The sequence below is a fragment of the Aethalodelphis obliquidens genome, unplaced genomic scaffold (assembly GCF_003676395.1).
Source record: "Aethalodelphis obliquidens isolate GAN/ISIS:26980383/991018 unplaced genomic scaffold, ASM367639v1 scaffold7, whole genome shotgun sequence".
Classification (NCBI taxonomy): Eukaryota; Metazoa; Chordata; class Mammalia; order Artiodactyla; family Delphinidae; genus Aethalodelphis; species Aethalodelphis obliquidens.
The window spans coordinates 51388076-51407135 of record NW_020837951.1 but is presented as its reverse complement, the minus strand read 5'-3'; the positions used below and the strand labels follow the sequence as shown (position 1 = coordinate 51407135).

General features: G+C 45.1%; 1 protein-coding gene across 1 annotated transcript in view; it reads right to left on the bottom strand.

Annotated features, from left to right (window-relative positions):
- Positions 1-2653: 2653 nt before the first annotated feature.
- Positions 2654-19060, bottom strand: part of DMRT1 (doublesex and mab-3 related transcription factor 1) — a 105889-nt gene continuing 89482 nt past the window's right edge. Inside the window, exon 5 of the mRNA XM_027105754.1 lies at positions 2654-3804. Within this exon, the coding sequence (XP_026961555.1) occupies positions 3650-3804 (155 nt within the window). The 3' untranslated portion in view covers positions 2654-3649. The remainder of the gene's footprint in view (positions 3805-19060) is intronic.

Here is a 19060-nt window from a genome sequence, read left to right as displayed (position 1 = left end):
CGGGCACTCTAAAGCACCCCACCCCGGGGACCCAGGCCAAGACAGCTCACTGCGCCCAAGCCAGAGCCTCCCGGGGTGGGGGGGCGACTTCCGGAGCAGTTAGGCCGCGCCCACTCTGCGCCCCCACCCCCAAGCCCTGCTCGCCCCGCCCCTTCGCCCACGACCCTCACCAGCTGTCTGGGCCGCAGCTTAGAGCTGCTGAAAGTTTGCAGGCTCTTTTGCGGAGGGTGGGGGAAGGTACTCAACGAACAACTGGCTGACTAAAGGTCGTTCGCGTTTTTTGAGGGGTAGGGGGGAAAGGCGTCTTCTCAAGGCGAGAATCAAGAGTGGCGACTGAGCTTACGGGCGTCCGGCGCGCAGCACAGGTCTCAGGCCTCCTCCGCGTGCGTATGCGCGGAGGGAGAAAGGAGGACGAGGCCCCGTGCAAGTTGCCGGAGCAAACCTCCCAAAGGGGCGGCGGCGGCGCGCAGGCAGGCAGTGGCGGCCCCAACCGGCGGGGCGGACAGGGCCAAGTCCGGGAGCCGAGGAAAATCCCCTGCCTTCCACGGGCTGCCCTCTGTATTTCTTTGTGACACGAAGCGCGTTCTGTAAAGCGCTTTTACCACCACTTGGTGCCAAGTGTCAGATGCGGTGCAGTCTGTGTGCACGTGAAGCCAGTTCAGCACTGCGGTTACCGTGAAGCGAGGGGCGGGAGCTCGATTTCTACACGTGGGCGAGAGTTTAATTTGCACGAGGTGCCCGGGAGACGGCAGTGCCGGCTCCCGCCCCTGCCCGGAATGGCGGTTCCCTGCGTGGGCTCTGGGGGGAAGCGAGTGTCACCAAGAGCGCCCTGGGCCCCGCAGGCGGCTTTCCCCGAGACCCTAGTTACGCAGCGCGGGGTCTGCAGCACATTAATGGGGTGAAGGGGACACCCGAGTGAGCGCAGGTCCCGGGAGCGGCGTCCGCTGGAAGGGGGGAAAACTCGCCCTCACCCCCAGCCACTGCGGGAGTCGCAGGCGGTCTTGGGGAGCTTCGTCTGCCCACAGCTCCAAGTCGCTTCCGTGGCGGAAGCTTGCCCGGAGTCCGGGAGAAGACCCGGCGAGCCCGCCTCGGTCTCTCGACGCCGGAGCCACGGCGCCCGCAAGAGGCGAGCACTGGGCGCCCGACACGCCCACACCTGCACACACTTGTGGTGCGCACTCCACATCGCACACACTGCGGGTGCCGCCCGCAGGGGGACGCGGCCTTGTTACAGGTGTCCGTTCAAAGGCGCAGAGCTGAGAAACTTATAGCCCCTCAAACGCGGGTGTTAACATTCAGCAGACAAGACTTGCTGTCTGTGCTCTTCCTTGTGTTCAGAATTTTAAGCTCCTGACGCAGTCCGCTTGGGCTTGGCCTGACTGGCGCTCTCCTCCCTAGCGGTCAAGAATAAGCCCCCTGTTGGAAACCTGAGCGTCGCAGGGCCACTCCACCCCACCAGGCGCGGGAGGAAGACCGCAGGTCCCTCTTTAACGGAGCCATTCGGCGGAGAAGAGAGAAGCAGCCGAAGCTTCCCTCAACTCCGCCTGGGCCCGTTGAGGTCCTGGGGTCTGTGTCCTCGCGCTGGGAGTAGCCCTTCTTGGACAGAATCTTCGATAAGAGTCCCCGCGCGGCGGGCGCCCGAATTCAGAACCAAACTCGGCGTCAGGAGAAGCAGTGGACCCTCGGAGCGTAGGAGGCCCACTAAACAAGCCTGGTTCCCAGGGCTCCGACGGCCCAGAGTGGAGCTCCGGGCCGCAGTACGAGGCCGGGAGGCGCAGGGCCTTCGAAACTGGAGCCCGGGCTCACCAGGGACCCAGGGGGTGCTCGGTCAGGGCTCTGAGAGCACACACGCGCGCTTTTCCGGGCTCCGCCTGGCTTTCCAGAAACGCAGGGGCACTGAAGGGAGCTGTGCTGGGAGAGGGCACACACGCACACACACCCGTTGAAGGGGCGTGCCGAGCTTCTCCATCAAACACACCCGGCAAAATTAGTGTGTTGGGGTCATCTTGGAACAGTAGGAACTGGAAGACTCCTGGATCCGCAGAAGCCAGGATTATTCAAAGAAATAGAGGGGGCCTGGGCAGTGGGCAGCGAGTGCGCAGGTGAGCAAGGAATCTTCATCTCCAAAAAGCCACCACTGACGCCTTGAAGGTGGGGAGTCTGCGGCCCAGTCCTTCCTGGCGCGCCCGGCAGCCACCGGAGTCGCCGTCACAATACCTACAGCTACAGCCGCCCCGAAGGGCACACGGCTGCAGTAGCAGCAGCCTGACAAGTGTGATAAAATGATCTTCCTTAACTAAACTCGTAAAGCACTGGGCAATAAAACTCAATCTTCTGTAAAATCCAATTAAGTCATTATCTGACTGATTGTATCTTTAATTGAAAACAGAAGTGACAGTAAATTTCTGTGATATATCAGGATCAATCGATACCGCTATACGATTCAGCCCCAAGAAGTGATTTATAATGTCAAACCTATATAGGTAACTCCACATTATTCTCTCTAAAACCACTGGTGGATGAAATTAAGAGTAAGTGCATTTAATAAAAAACAAGATGGTCAGGTTATTGATTACAACAGATGGGGGTGAAATCAAATAGATGTTTTCAAAGCACAGAGCGAAGAAAATACAAGTAATTTCTTTTTTCCTGTTTAATACCGCTCATCAAATATACACACAAGAAAATTCAGTCATCAATAACATTTTTATTTCAGGTACAGCCGCAACTACACAGAACAATGAATTTTTTTTAGACTAGTTTTATTTCAGGATGGCTTCTGTTACATAAGGAGTACACCACTAGCAATTTTTAACAAAAAATGAACTCAGAAATCTATAGTTACTTTTAAAGATGTACTTATCTTCAAATCAGATTACAACCTAAGGTTACAAAATAATCTAGATTGCATCCATTTTTTTTAATAGTAGAATGTGCATCATAAACTCTTACATTTTTCTAGAAACAACACTCAGGAACTCTGCATTACTAGGGTTACTTTAAATTGTATTGTTTTCAAACTACCCTTTAGAAAAGGTAGCAATTCTTAAAGTCATTAATTTTTTCTTCTGACTATTTCAGTCACGTTTTGGATTTGAGGGGATGGCGTCGGGGCTAGGCTTTTCTAACAGCAACACAAACACACACACTATTTCTATTTAACCTTCTGCAGATTTCTAACATAATCACTAACTCTGTTCTTTTCTTCTCACCAGTCAGGAACGTGGCTAAATTTATGGTTTAGCACTTTTATTAAAATACTAAAATTCAAGAAAAGATCTGAGGCACCTAAGATTTCATTTTAAAACTGAAAGTAGTTGACACATTTAGGTGCAAATGTACTGCTTTACTTGAGTGAATTATTGTATTTCTTGAAAACTACATGTAAACCAGTGTCATAAAAAAATGAGGAACACTAATATTTAACTCCGTGAGCAAAGCACTTAATTGGTGCAGACGGCAGACACAGATAGTAAACTATTCCAAATGTCTTCTAGCCTCTGGGCTAAGCTCTAAGGAGTATAAACCAAACATCTTCTCAACAGTTAAGCTGGTGTGAGTCAAGGCAAAATGTTAACAACAAACCCTGTGTATAAACGGAATAAACCTGCCACTCCAGGTGAATGGCCAAAGGCATCAGGGTGCCGGATTATTCGTCGTCCTCGATGACAGGAGTGACCGCAAAACTGCTGGGCTCCGAGGCAGACTCACATTCGAGCACTGCCTTTGAGCTGTCGTTACTAACAGAAGAGCTGGTGGAGAGGGAAACCAAGCCACAGTCTTGACTGCTGGGTGGCGAGAATACTGGGAAGTGGGGAGAGACAGAGGGAGAAGAGTGCGTTAAAAGTGGCTAGTCTTTCTACATTCACCGTGCAATTAGGTTCCAACAAAGAAAAAGGCGCTTTCTGCAATTTCTATTCGGAGTTGAAAGTGTTTTCATAGACATTCATTAAAATCCCCAGTGCTTCTTTAGAATAAAAAAGAGTATTTCTGCACAGTATTATCTATTTAATTGAAGAGGCAAGTTAAGTAGCAGAGTTTCAATTTCATGTTCATTAAAAACAAAAAACAGTCTTCTCCCCCCTCTTTGGGGATACTATTTCCACCCTTCACTGAGCCCCACCCCTTTATGTAAACGATGCTGATAGTTTGAGGAGTCTTGTCAAATGATCCATCTGACAAATTACCCCAAGCAAGACCCCACCCATGTATTTCCACCATTTGACAGGTAACCCTAGTTTCTCAGTAGCTAGCAAGTGAAAGCGATAGCTTATCAACTTTCCTGTTAGTTCTCTTGGACAGAGGGAAACAAACACTTGGGGGAAGGTGTACATACCTTTTTAAAAGCATACCTAACTTTTAAAAAGTCAAAAGCAGTAAATGGGAAGGAAACTTAAAAAAATCCAAAAATTAAAAGAAACTGAATTATACAACACTAAAACAGAAGTCAGGTAACGGTTTTAACAGCAAACCTATAAACATAAAACTCCACTAGGAATCTGACATTAAATATGAAGGATGCAAAAGTAATAATGTGTTGAACAATTTTTGCAACCTTACAAGCCACAGTAGATACAAAATTTAAGCAAAAGGGTCTCTGACCTTCTTAACCTTAGCTGAGTTTAGATCCACCCCCAGAACTCCCTTCCTGCCTAGTGTGAATGTAATTAAGGGGAAGCTGCAGTGGTAATTTCTCTCCTCATTAACTTCCTGATTGGTTTCAGCCTCAGGATTCTGCAGGGCAGTAGTTTGTCACCAATTCCAAATGGCCAATCGTTAATACTAATGTTTGTGTAACTAACTGCCAGCATCTGCCACGGCTTCTTGTACAACAATAATGGTGAAAGGGTACATTAGTGCCCCTGTGTTAATTCAGCTTGTGTTCATCAATAGGGAAATCTATGATGTAATTAGCAAAATGCATTGGGAGCTGAGCGCTGGTCATTTGTAGAGAACTAAATCATAGTAGAAGCTGTACTGGGTCCTGATGTGTTTGCCATCAATACTTATTATGTTTGGAATTTAATAAGGTATATTACCATGCTGAAAAGAGACCTTTTTACAACAGAACACTATTTACGCTTGTTATGGGTTTCGAGGTTTGCTGCAGCTAGTGGAACCACACAGAAATAAAAGAACAGAGCTGGGATTTAAGAAGCGGATCTTTAACCACTCCACTGGACCAAATTATCTGAGGAAGCCCCGTTCTTCTAATGTGACATATGGACAGACAGACAGACAGATGGACAGTTTAGGATAGCTACCTCAATATCCAGTTAGGAAAGGAATGTTCTGAAAACTTAGTAAGTTAAAAAATTTGAAAAACAGTGTAGGTAATTTCCTGACAAGCAATTTACTTTTTTTTTTTTTTTTTTCCGGTACGCGGGCCTCTCACTGCTGTGGCCTCTCCCGTTGCGGAGCACAGGCTCCGGACGCGCAGGCCCAGCGGCCATGGCTCACGGGCCCAGCCTCTCCGCGGCATGTGGGATCTTCCCGGACCGGGGCACGAACCCGTGTCCCCTACATCGGCAGGCGGACTCCCAACCACTGCGCCACCAGGGAAGCCCACAATTTACTTTTGATATTGGCAGTATGTGTTCAGATTTACTAAGTTAAACAAAAAGAGTACTAATTTGAACCTAGGAAGCCTGAAGCTTTCATTTTCTCACTGTTCATTAAGGCTTCTTACTAAATTTGAGTTGTTATATGGATTTAAATTTCCCTGCAAATCCAAGATAATTTATGAATTGTGTTACATGCCCAAGGATGTTATATCTACACAGAGAGCAGACTTTGCTCTGACATCTTGTGACTATACAAGGATATGGAGAGCCAACTAAGGGCCAACCAGAGTCTGTGCGTTAATCTGCCCACCCTCATCCCCATCTCAAGCCAGTGACAGAAGGTTCTCTGTACAGAAGAGATGGAGAAGGGAGTGAACATTTACTACTTCTTGTATGTCACCTACTTTAATGAGTATGTAAATTTAACCCTCAAACCATTCACTGAGAGAATTGTTCTCCCGTTTTTACAAAGGAGGCGCTGTGGAAGCTGCCAAGGGCGGTGCAACATTGGTCAGCCCCACCTCCTGGCTTGTTCTCACCCCTGCACCATCCCCACCCTTGGGTGTCACATTTAGTCACTGGCCACTGAACCGTCCTAATCTCTGTGTTAGTTTGAGGAGGTAAAATAACTGACCCTTGTCAACTTAATGCAGAGGCTATAAAGGAAAAGGCAAAGCATTCTCCAGACATGTTCTGAGCTTCTGCCTACAGTTAACAGCTGACCTAGGGATGCTCCCACCCCAGCCACAAACACCCTGCCTCCCCCATTCGGCCCAACTTGTGACTGAAAAAGGAAGGGGTGGGAATTCTGCAAAAGAAAGGACTTGGGGAGAGCCCCCCTTTTGCTCTCACTTGCCTTGTGGGTACTTTCTTGGAAAATATTCCTCTGACCTGAGGGTGTGAAGATGTGCGGAGGGTCACCTGCATAGACTAGGGAGGCTCCAAGCATACTTAATGCATGACTGCACTCCGGAGAAGATCCAGATAAATGAACTCAACCTGTTTTGCAAAATACCTGTATTTCTTAAAGCGTTTCTCCACTCAAAATTTAAATCCATGTTCATTTCACTTTTGTTAAAGGCTTCGCATCGTCTCTGAATGTTGAAGTTAGGGACAGTATCTGTTTAACTCATTTTGTGTAGCGCCTCATAAAAGCAGTTCCAAGTGCATCAAAGATTTAGTGTTTATCTTAGTGACTAATGTCCAAAATTTATTTTACTATCATCCTTAAAGATGAAGGTACCCTCTTCATTTAAATGCAGCTTCATCAAACTTTACTGGAGGGAAGAATAACCACCGATCATTTTAAATCATTTTATACCAATTAAAAATTAAAAAGCCAAAATTCTCTTTTTTTGCATGTTGATTCTAATGAGCCCTGAAGAAGGGCTAACTTCAACTCAAAAGGTTCCTCTTCATTATTCTGTAAAAATGCTAATGCCTACTGTCCACGGGACTGTGGGGAAAGATACGCTGTTGGTAGCACTAGAAATTGGTTCAGTCTTTCTGGACAGCAGCCTAGTGACATGTAATAAGAACTGTAAAACTGTTCATACCCTCTGACCTGGTAATTCCACTCTGGGGAATAAACCCAAAGAAAGAAAGAATAATTGGCCGGGCGATGCTCAACACACCACTATTTGCATGAGCTAGGACGTGAGTGCTTTGCTCCGGCGCTGGGGGGTGGGGTTTGGGGACGGGGGACAGGAAGCTTTCACAGGCAACAGACAATTCAGGATTATGCTACCCTGTAATCATCACTAGGCTCCCAGCATTTACAGAAATGGAAGAAATGACTTCTGGAGACCGAAGTAGAGATTTAAAAGCAAGAAAATGAAAAAAAAAAAAAAAAGGAAAAAGTGCCCATCTGATCTTTTTTCTTGTTACAACGAAAGGTGGGTAAACCTCTGAGGCTGACCCTGGTTTGAACCAGCAAACCCTGTATCTGTTTTCTCTCGACTAGCCTATTTGTCTACAGCAGCTAAATGGTCTTTCTTTTATTATTATTTTAAAACAAACAAAGAAACCTTACGTATAATCACTCTTACCAATGCTGAGGGGGAAAAAAAGATGATTTCAGTGATGCCATCTAACCACCAATATTCTTTTTGGAAAATATTATAGACTGTACCCCCCCCCCAAACCCACCTCTCTAAAAAACAAAACAAAACCCAACCTAACTGCTAAATCTTTTGACACTGCAAAGACCCCTGACTTTTAACTTGAATGATCTGTTAGGAGTCGGTGGACCGGAACGAACAATTCTCTTCCAGAGATGTGAGAAACAGGATATTCGTGCTTGAGAAAAAATTGTTCTTCCTCTAGATGTTAAACACTATTAAGCTCCCACTAAGAAACCATTTTAAAAATAAAAAATGCAAGTGGCATTCTTCAACTGTTAGCAACTCTTCACCTAGACACTGACAGGTCTCTTTGGTTTCCTCGAGTTTGCAAGCCTAAGAGTCTGATGAAAAGCTGATGAAAATGTCTTAAACAATGAATTCTTCCGCTTCATGATAACCATAGTGTTTGGAAATAAAATCATGTCCAATCAATACCACTTAGCAGATATTTGATGTTTCACAATAGGCTCTTTTCCAGAGTAGAACTGCTACCCTTCTCACTACCATTTAAAATAACTAGGATTATCTTAGCTGTCCGAAGCTTGGCAGGTTCAGCTTGTACTTTCAAACAGCATTAATTCTTGGCACTCAGAAGAAGGGATAAAAGGTAAAGATATGAATGGAGATCTTTATTCCACCTGATCTATCAAGGATTAGCTCATTCTTTTCCAGTCCATGCCTGCACGCTAGTGAAGAGGAAGGCTAAGCTGTAACTGATGTAATTAGAAACCACAAGCTGAGAATAAAATAGCCCTTTATTAATCGCCCCCATTTACTATAAATTTACCAAAAACATAATAATCTTTGAAACAATTAAATGTGTTTTTGTCCACCTGTGTGTAATCAAAAGCGTAGTGGCTAGAGAGAGAGTCTGGTTAGGATTACGCTTTCCCTGAAAACATTACCTTAATTGCCAGTCTAAAATCTAACAGCAGTTTTGAGAGGGGCCAGCTCAGCCCTGTGCACAGTGTAGGGAGAAGTGGCCAAGCCATCATAAAGGAGAGCTCCTGTGGATGGAAAGAGGCGCGTGATCAGTGCCTCCTCCTTGATCCTGCTGCCACAGCCTTGGCAAGCTCTAGGAAAAGCCATCTTACAGACAAGGTGAACCGATAACAGAAAGCACATATTTAACCACTATCGACACTGCCTCATTCTCTCTAAATTTCATGTGTAACACGGATACAACACAAGATAACACTAGAACTTCTTAATTCTCAAAACAAACAGCAGCCTATCAAGCTTCCTTTGGCAGCCCCTGGGAGACAGTGTGAGGACCGGGGCTCACAGGCTGGCCCTGCTGGAACTGCAGACTGCTACCCTGCTGCTAAGGAACGAGGGGATAACGCGCCCCACCTACCACCTTACCACCTACGGAGTTCAACGGACACACGAAGGGAAGAATGCACACAAAAAGGGAAAAGAGAAGGGACCCCGTTCAGCCTTCCACCTCACCTGGGACGCGGGCAGGATTACCTCGGGTGCAGGCATTCCTCCTCTTCCCCCCACCCCCACCCTCCACGACAGATTCTTCTGGACCACGGCAGGGCAGCTGCTGGGATCCCACACTCCCTGTTTATTCCATGGGGGGCGGGGGCGGGTCCCCAAAACTACTCGAGTCTCAAAGCAAGCACGTGAATAAGTGATGTGCCTGTGACAGCGGCCCTACCCTGGCAGGGACTCACACCCTGAGCATGTATGTCGTCAATCCTCACCTCCCCAGAACCTTCTTGTCTACTGGCAGTGGTAATGCTCCTGGGTGCTCCCTCACGCCCAAAGTGGCACCGTGAGCTGTGGAGCCTTTTCTCACTGATATTTCTTCTTGCACTCCTTCTGAACTGAGCAAGTGCGTATGTGACGGGTAATTCCTTATGACTGGCTCAGCTGACATGTGTCATCCATGAAGGCAGCACTGGAAACACACAATCCACAGATTCAAAGATCCTTTAATTCACTGTGTTTTAACCAAAATATACTCAGTAACAAAACCTAAACACAGTGTGGCCTTTTCTTCACTTTCATGACAACATTCTGAGATAAATCGTCACACTGACTAATTCTGCTCTATTTTCCTCATCACTGAAATAACCACAACACCGACCTCGAAGAAATCCCCTAAACTACCTGGGCAATGAACGTAAACACCAGTTTCCTCATCTGTAAAATGAGGCTAACAACAGGTCACTGTGATCATCACTGAGTACATAGTAGTTTCTTTACTTCCTTTGTCTTCCATTTCAGTGTCTTCACGTTAGAAGATCCTTGCCTTTGAAGGTGCCAGCATCCAATCAGTATTTAGCACAAGATCTGTTCCCTCCAGGCCACACATAGTGTGCCTTGAGAGAGCCAGGAACCAGGGATACCCATTTTACTTCACTTGGGGCCTACATGACAGCCAGAGTGTCAAATCCAGGAGGCAAATGACCTGGTCTTCATTTGGACAACAGGTCCCTCGTTACATAAGCTCTGGCTTTTTCATTTTTTGAGAAGAGGTGTCCAATCAAAATGAAGCAGCAGAATACCTCTGGACATACCAGACCAAAAATAGTGTTGTTATCCAATGATCAAGCCAACCCTTCCTTCAGGCAGCAGTATTTGAAAGCAGGAAGAATCTTCCTTTTGAGCCTAAGTTTGTCCTAAAAGTTGAAAACTCTGGGAAATACTAGGTACAGGCTTCAATGTCCCCAAAGAAGTAGGGGTCTCATTGTTCCTAACCTACAACTATTGGGTACCTGGAGCCCTGATGGGATGAGGCTTGCTGGGGTACCAGAAGCTGACCTTCAGTCACAAGGCGACAAAGCAGGGCTAGGGCAAGGTGTATGGGTGTTGCCAGAAGACCCTCTCTTACTATCCGAAGACCTTGGGCAAGTGCCTTACCCTCTCCATGCCTCTATCTCCTCAGCTGTACAATGGGGACACAGTACAGCACTTAGGATGGTTCCACACAGAGCTTTGGGGCCCCATTAAGCCCGATGCATCTGAAAAGCCCACACTACCATTGTACACAGCTGTACCATTTGGTCACCCACATGTGTGTCCCACAGACGCAGCACCTCAGCACTGGATGTGGTCCGAATTGAGCTCTATTCCTAGCATCACTCCCCTCAGATGCCCCCATCTATACCCATCCTGCCCTGCTTAGTCTTTCTTGAGTGCTTGTCATCTCTGGTCCAGCTTCTCCTCTCTGAAGAGGCAGACCATTTTCCCACCACATATGTGTACGGACAAGGGCAGGAGGCTGAGGGGGTCCTGCTCCCGGGCCAAGCTCCCAACAGTGGCCACCTGAGAACACGTGTGGAAAGACCATGAGCTCTGCCGTCAGACGTGGCACCTCAGTAAACACCTCTGAGCATCAATTTCTTTCACTGTAAACGGAGGTAATAATGACGCATTTCACAAAGTTGCTCCGAGGATAGAAGAGATGATAAATGACAAAATCATTTGTAAACGTGAAGACTCCTCTCCCCTGGCCTGAGTCTGTGCACTTCCCTAAGGAAGGAGTGTGATTTAGTGTCTGTCCTCCACTGCCTAAGACAGGACCAAGAAATTAGTAAGGCTTTTATTAAACACTGGTTGGGAAAGAAAAAAAAAAGAGTTAGTGTCAACACAGCTCAAACCTCCCTGAATGTTTTCAGATAAGTTTCAATTTCAGTGTTCAGAGAAAGGTGACTTTTACTTTATTCGTCCTTCTTTACACAGCAGAAGGCTAAAAGTGAAGATGAATTCCGAACTGAAACCCAAGCCTGTTATATTGTGTTTTCTCCCGGGACTTCAGGTACACATGACGTTACCTGAGGCCGGGCCAAAGGGGAAGGGACTTGGCTGAACCAGCAGAGCAAGGGGAACCTCCTCGAAAAGAAACAGAAAGTCTATTGCATAAAACACTAACACCTGGTAAACTGAAATTCGGCCAAGAACATCTACTGTACACTACCTAGCACAGTGCAGTGTACCCAGCAGGTGCTTAATAATGGATAGGGGAGTGAGAAAGCCCATGGTATGTGGTCTTCACAAGATATGCTGCCACCACAAAACAGGGCTACCCCACACACTGGCAAAGAGAGTCTCAAGTCTAAAACCAGTTTTGACGATTTTAAAGTGCAAAGGCTCTGTCTAATTTTGTCTGTATTTATTGGAAGGACTCTGGGCACCGACACAAGGAGAAAAGCCACATCAAACACACCCTGAGGCGTGACCTCAGCCAGAGAGCCTGGCTCTGGACGAGTCCGCAGGACCACGTGCCTTGGGGACTCTGCAACGCAAACCACATATGGTACCATGGCTGGGTGGTCACAGGTGCAACTGCATTTGAAAACAGAGTTTAAACAGGTGTGTGATCATCTCAGAAACCAAGGCAGACCAGGCTAACAAGAGGCTCCACAAGTCACCTCTGGAAGAGAGTTCCCATTTGATTCTGGGAAAGCGGTTTTCTCAGATACAAAAGAAATCAAACCCGCAAAGCAGGCCGTGGCATTCGCCAGCCTAGAAACTAGGTTGGCTCTGTCCAGATATTTTGCAACAAGAGACATTTTTAAAGTAGCTTTGCTGAGAGTTTCCTTCACACTGAGAAGAAAGAATCACAGATGCTTCAACCTTAAAGGGTAATGTGTGATGAAAATCTCCACCTTCATGGGACTCTTGTTAAGACTAAGAAAAAAGATTAACGTTTTGGAGTCAACACCACTGCCAGGAGAGCCAGGCATGAGGAGAGGGAATGCAGCTGCTTTCTCACCTGGGGCCCGAAATCAGCTCGGTTTCCAGCTAATCCACCAGCCTGCAGTCAGCCGTTCACTGTGGAATTACATCATCTCTGATAAAACATGCTGCTTAACAAAATATGTACGATGTGCAGCTTCAGCCGTATGGCTTTGAGGAACTCTTTCATGGAAGCAACCTAAGTGTCCATCGACAGATGAATGGATAAAGATGTGGCACATATATACAATGGAATATTACTCAGCCATAAAAAGAAATGAAATTGAGTTATTGGTAGTGAGGTGGATGGACCTAGAGTCTGTCATACAGAGTGAAGTAAGTCGGAAAGAGAAAAACAAATACCGTATGCTAACACATATATATGGAATCTTAAAAAAAAAAAAGGTTATGAAGAACCTAGAGGCAGGACGGGAATAAAGACACAGACCTACTAGAGCATGGACTTGAGGATATGGGGAGGGGGAAGGGTAAGCTGTGACAAAGTGAGAGAGTGGCTTGGACATATATACACTACCAAATGTAAAACAGATAGCTAGTGGGAAGCAGCCGCATAGCACAGGGAGATCAGCTCCTGCTTTGTGACCACCTAGAGGGGTGGGATAGGGAGGGTGGGAGGGAGGGAGACGCAAGAAGGAGGAGATATGGGAACATATGTATATGTATAACTGATTCACTTTGTTATAAAGCAGAAACTAACACACCATTGTAAAGCAATTATACTCCAATAAAGATGTTTAAAAAAATTCAGATACTTTGCAATGAAATGAATAAAAGAGAAAGTTCACAAGCCATTTCACAAGTAGAACTTGTGTAAAAGTTGCAGCTTATAATTTGAAAAGAAATACTGTGCCCCAAATGATATGCTAGTAGCAGGGTAGAAGACTGTGCCCAGTAAATTATTTTACCTTTACTATCAGGAGATGATGCCTTCTTCAAAAAAAAAAAACAAACGCAAAACTCCACCAGTATTGGCTATTAATACTATGCCAACTTTTCCTTCTCTTTCTTTCTAACTAGGGTTACAGGAAATTTAAAATGAGTTAATTATTAGTATTTTTCTCTGGTACAGAAGAAGGAAGCAAACACCAGGACACATTTAAATAACATATACCAGATGAAATCAATCAGGATAGAAAATTCCAGGCATTTCCAGACAGGAGAATACATGCTTACTCAGTCACACAGGTTGTTTTACCTCCTAATTACAACACAGCCATCATGGGTGGGTAAGATAGTTCAGATTACAGGCTCAAGAATACGCTCTTTTGGAACGGTCCATGTTAAGGGTGAAGAGAAACAAGAAAGTAGCACGAACTATGCTTTTCCTAAAGAGTATTTACACACTTTGCATAAGACCCCAACTGCTAAAAAAACAAATCATGTATGTCTTTCTTAAAACATTTTTCTATTTGTTTAAAATGCCTTCTGTTCAACTAGATCCCAAGAAGGGACTTCAGTGCTAAAGAGGTTTAATCTGTGGGTGATATAAGGCATTCAGGGAATGTGATTGTGCCCTCCCCTCTCCAGGGGTTTATGGTATTTTTTAATTGTTTCAGGAGAGAAGACCTCACGTCTTGACAAGTATTTTAGTTTGCTTTCAAGAAAAGATTTTCCTTCCTCCCCCCAACTACATCCTGTCTGAAACTAAACTTAACTGTAGCCTTTTTTTAGGGACTTCTCAGAACAACCCATGTTCTCTTTGGGCGAGAAGCTTCTGGGCAGGACCTGCTGGTGCTGGTCAACCAAGCTCAGCTCTGAACTAAATGAAGGAAACCAACACCGGCAGGTATTTATCAAAGTATAAGACGACTTTCATTTAATTCTTCCTCCCAATGGTCAAAAAAATTGGTCTCCTTTCAGGATTTTGTTTTCTACTTAAGGAAATTTTTTTTTACTGTGGTAAAATACACATAATGTAAAATTTACCCTTTTAACCACTGTGAAGTGTACAGTTCAGCAGTATTACATATATTCACGATGTTGTGCAACCGTAATTACCCAACCATCTCCGGAACTTTGTCACCTTTCCAAACTGAAACTCTGCACCTATTAAACAATAACTCCCCCCATTCCCTCTGCCCGGCCCCCGGTAACCACCCTTTTACTTTCTGGTTCTATGAATCTGACTACTCTAGGTACCTCATATAAGTGGAAGCATACAGTATTTGTCTTTCTGTGACTGGTTTATTACATTTAGCATAATGTCTCCAAGGTTCATCCATGTTGCAGCGTGTGGCAAAACTTCACTCCTTCTTCAGGCTGAATAACATTTCATTCTAAGTACAGCCCACATTTTGTTTACTCAGGCATTTATCAGTGGACATATGGGTTGTGTCTGCCTTTTGGCTCTTGGGGACAATGCTGGTTATGAACCCTGGTGTTCAAATATCTGTTCAAGTCCCTCTTGTCACTTTTTTTGTGTGTATACCCAGAAGTGGAATTGCTGGATCATATGTTAATTCTATTTTTAAGTTTTTGAGGAACCACCATACAGTTCTCCACAGCAGGGGCACCATTTTACATTCCCACCAGCAATGTACAAGGGTTCCGATTCTCCACATCTTCAGCAACACTGGTTATTTTCTGGGGTTTTTGTTTGTTTGTTTGTTTTTTAATAATAGCCATCCTAAGGGGTGTGAAGTGTGGGATTTTGTCTTTTGATCCTTTTACACTAATCCTTTCCTGCACTGCATCCTCTCTTCCCCAACCCTGACCTACCACCCAGTCTCTGTTTTATCATCACCAAACTTAAGTGAAGAACTGGCCCACTGCCCACTCCTCACTGGGTTATGCCTGGCAAACTGGTAGCTGTTTCACACCCAGAAAAGCTTTCTCAAGGTCACCCATAGCCTGCTGGTCCCCAAAGCCAATGGCCTGTTGCAGTCTTTCCCTCTTTGCTCAAAAGCACTGACACCTAACATGTCCTCTCCCCTTCATCCCCCTCAGCTGCCCTCCAGGCTTTCTGCCCCCCTGGACCATCCTTCCCCAACACCAACCCTAGACACAGACTCTCCAAACTACTCCACTTGGTCCTCTCATCCACATAGGCTTTAAACATCACCTCCTTGCAAATGACTTCACGATTCCTATCTCTTGCCCCGATTTCTCACTGAGAACCACTTCTGTATATGAAATATTGGCCGAACATCTCCACCTGGGTGAGTTTCCTGCAATGGAACCTCACCTGTTTAGAACTGAACCCACCATCTTCTCCTCTCTTGGGTCCTGCGCATGCCCACATCACCTGCAGCTCAGGCTCTCTCAGACCCACCCCCCAGCCTAAGCCACTGCTCTGTCCCCCTCTCTTGAACTGCACAGAGCCCTCCTGCATCTCCCTCCCTTTCGGTTACCCTCATCTGCTAGCATCTGGTTGTCCTGTCCAGTCTTTTCTACTTCATCTTAATTTATCCCAGTATAGCCAGTTAGTTATTCTTCCAGAAGCATGTCTCTAACAAGATGTTTCTTTCTAAATAAACACCTATGGAGACTTCTGAAGAGCTGAGAGTACAAAAATAGATCTCTATGACAATGAACCTGAACCCTCAAGAAAGGTTCAGCATACTGAAGGCGAGAAAGAAGGGAACCCATTTTGTAAACGTCTGTCATCAGAGAGTGGGAGGCAGAGAACTTTGGCAATCACAGGAGGAATTATGAGTTGTTTGGAAAATTCATTTATGCAAAAGAGATCACTGTTCAGTGATGGCAAGTTAATGTGACCTCATGAATCTATCCTTAAACTCAGTCCTTGGATGGATGTAACTTCACTCTGGACACTGACAGAAATACCAGAAGGACAGAAACTGGAAGACTGAACAGTATACAGACATTTTTTTCTCCAGAACAAAAGAAGCTTATAAAACTGCGACCTTAAAAAAAAATAGGTAATATGGTGTTGTTGGACAGATTTTGCATAGATTGCTTTCATTATTGTTGATTGGTTGATGACTGACTGACTGACTAACTGAAGATGTGACAACACAATAAATAAAGTTGATTCTACAGATGGACATACAACTCTGGCCCCAACAATGAGCCAATCCACATTCTTCTCAAGCACACCTGAAACATTAATACAGAATGACCACGTACTGATCTACAAAGCCAAGTCTCCACAAATTTCAAAGACGCTTATCTTTCAAACCTTTGAAGTCTTGCAGATTTAAGTCTGTAGTCTATCAGAGTAACTACTAAGAAAAAAACCTTTCAGCTTTAAAAAAATGATAAAGAAGAATATAAATTTCACTGACTCTGACTAACCAACAGGCCAGCATTTGGCCACAACATAATTGATCGCACCCTTAGTGCTACTGTTGAAAGCAGTTAAGAGCCCAGGCACTGATTCCAACCCACACACTCCTCCTCGATCCCACATTCCAAGTAGATCAGGTATTTTCACACTTGGTTCATCTTCAGTGAAGACTGTAATTAAATCTTTAATTTGAAAACAAGAGCGAAAGTCCGGCACTCGCAGCATTACTGGCCGCCCTCAAAGCTTAGAGCAAAGGGCAAATCAAGTACCAAATGGCGACCTCTGCTCCTTCAAGCTCAAGGAATCTGCTCATTTCAGAAGGCAACAGCTCATCTCAAAACTGGCAAATTTACATGTGGAAATGCTTTCCACAGTTATCTGCAAGCTTCCTGGGGATCAGAAACATTATTTAAATTACATCAACTGTCAAGTGTATGTGCTGCCTAGCCTTCTGATTACACCGTAATTTTGAAAGCATAAGTTTCACAACATGCTTTGTTTCACATTCAAGGTGTTGGAAGAGACCTCTTAGGGAGCTGAGTACCCAGGAACACAATGACTACCGCTGGTCCTCTTCATGTCTTAACACTCTTCTCAAGCATTAAAGAAGGCAGTGTGGTGTCAACTGGTTACTTAATTCATGGAATATGTCCTGAGCATCTGCTCTGTGCCCAGCACCACCGTAGATGAAGCGAATACAGCCATGAATAAAACAAGTCTCTGTTCTCATAGGGAAAAAACCAGGGACACCTGTAATCAGAGACACCTGGGAGCAGATTCTTACTGGTGATGTGACTGTGGGCAATAACTGAACACTATACACCTCAGTTCTGGACATTCGTTCATGGAAAACAATAATGTTAAGGGCTGTTTTACAACTAAAATATATTCAGTCAACACTATTCCTTCCTCTGCTTTTCCCTTTCCATAATAAGGGAGCAGTGAGTACTTCACAGGTACACCAGGCACCATCTGAAGCAAAATCAGGAGGAAGGTGAATTGTTTCTCAGTTACCCTTTTACCTGACCCTTTGCGCCTCCCTCACCTCTGTGCACTTCTTTTCTGTTCTTAGGTATCCGGTGCTCCCTGATCCTCTCCCCTGGTCTCCTCTCTGCCAAATGACACCTCCCCCCTCCCCCCAACCCCTCCAGACACAGTTCTATTCTCTCCGTTTACTGCTTACTCTCTCAAGAGTCTACTCTTGATGAAAGGCATCCGGTTAAACTACTTCACTCAAGAGGTGAACTCAGGCTTCGGGCTCTAACCTCCTGTTGGTATCCTCATTTCAAAGCGGTGGCTTCTGGGCATTGCAGAGATGTCACCTTTTGGGGCAGAGCAAATTTCTAAAGTGTTGCCTATACCACTCAGTATACAGAAGGTACTGCTATTAAGTGGGTGGATCCTAGAGTTTTACTTTTACTGTGTCAGGTTTCCATAATTTAGGGAAAAGACGCATCCTTGCTGAGGAAGGTTCTGGTCCCAGCCTGGTCTGCATCCCCACCCTAGAATGGTGTCACAGCCTTTCAAAGTATCTATCTACCAGTACGAGAATCTCAAGGTGATAATCAGCTTCCCCTCCACTTGCTTTCCAGGAGCTTAATTAGAATGTAGTCCTGGGCTAACCAGAAAACGACTGGTATTTAAAGAACTGACATTATAAGACAATTATTTTCGGCTAACAGCAAGTCTCATGTTTTCTAGTGCTTCCATGAGGCTCCAGGATTGTACGTGTCAGAGCAGAGAATAAAATGAACTTCTAATTATTTCCGTTAGGAAATATTGCTATTTGTAACACTGAACCAGATAAAATTGTGAGAAAAACAAAAGACACCAACATTAGCATTAGCTAATGAATGTGGTTGGTGGTTAAGGGGGAAATTTTTTATAGTGCTCAACCAAGGTCATCCATTTATTTAAAAAGTCCTTAGAACCTTTTGTGAAAAAACAGACTATCAGGTATCACAGGTTTTCATTTGCTTTAATAAACATGTGCTGTTTTCATAGTAATAAAAAGTGATATAAAAGACAGAAAGCAAGGATAAAAGGAAATCAAAGGAAACAGGCCACCGTGGGAGCACCGCTCTCTGCTCCTGCACTGTAGGAGTAAACTGCTTTCTTTATTGAGTGCAGGCTGGCAGACCCTGGGGCAATGAAACAGGACTCCTTAGGAAGGATGGACTACTGGGCCCCAGCAGGAGCTGCTAAGTGCTGACTTAGGTAAGCAGGCCTGTGAAATGAGGTTCAGCCCACATTATTTATTAGCATAATTATTAATAATCATCGCTATCATTCACTGAGCCCCTATCATGTTCCAGGCATTGTACGTATCGTCTCCACAAAAACCCTTTGGGGAGGTGGGCATTAATATCCTCATTCGGCAAATTAAAAATATTGAGGCTCAGAGAGGGTGA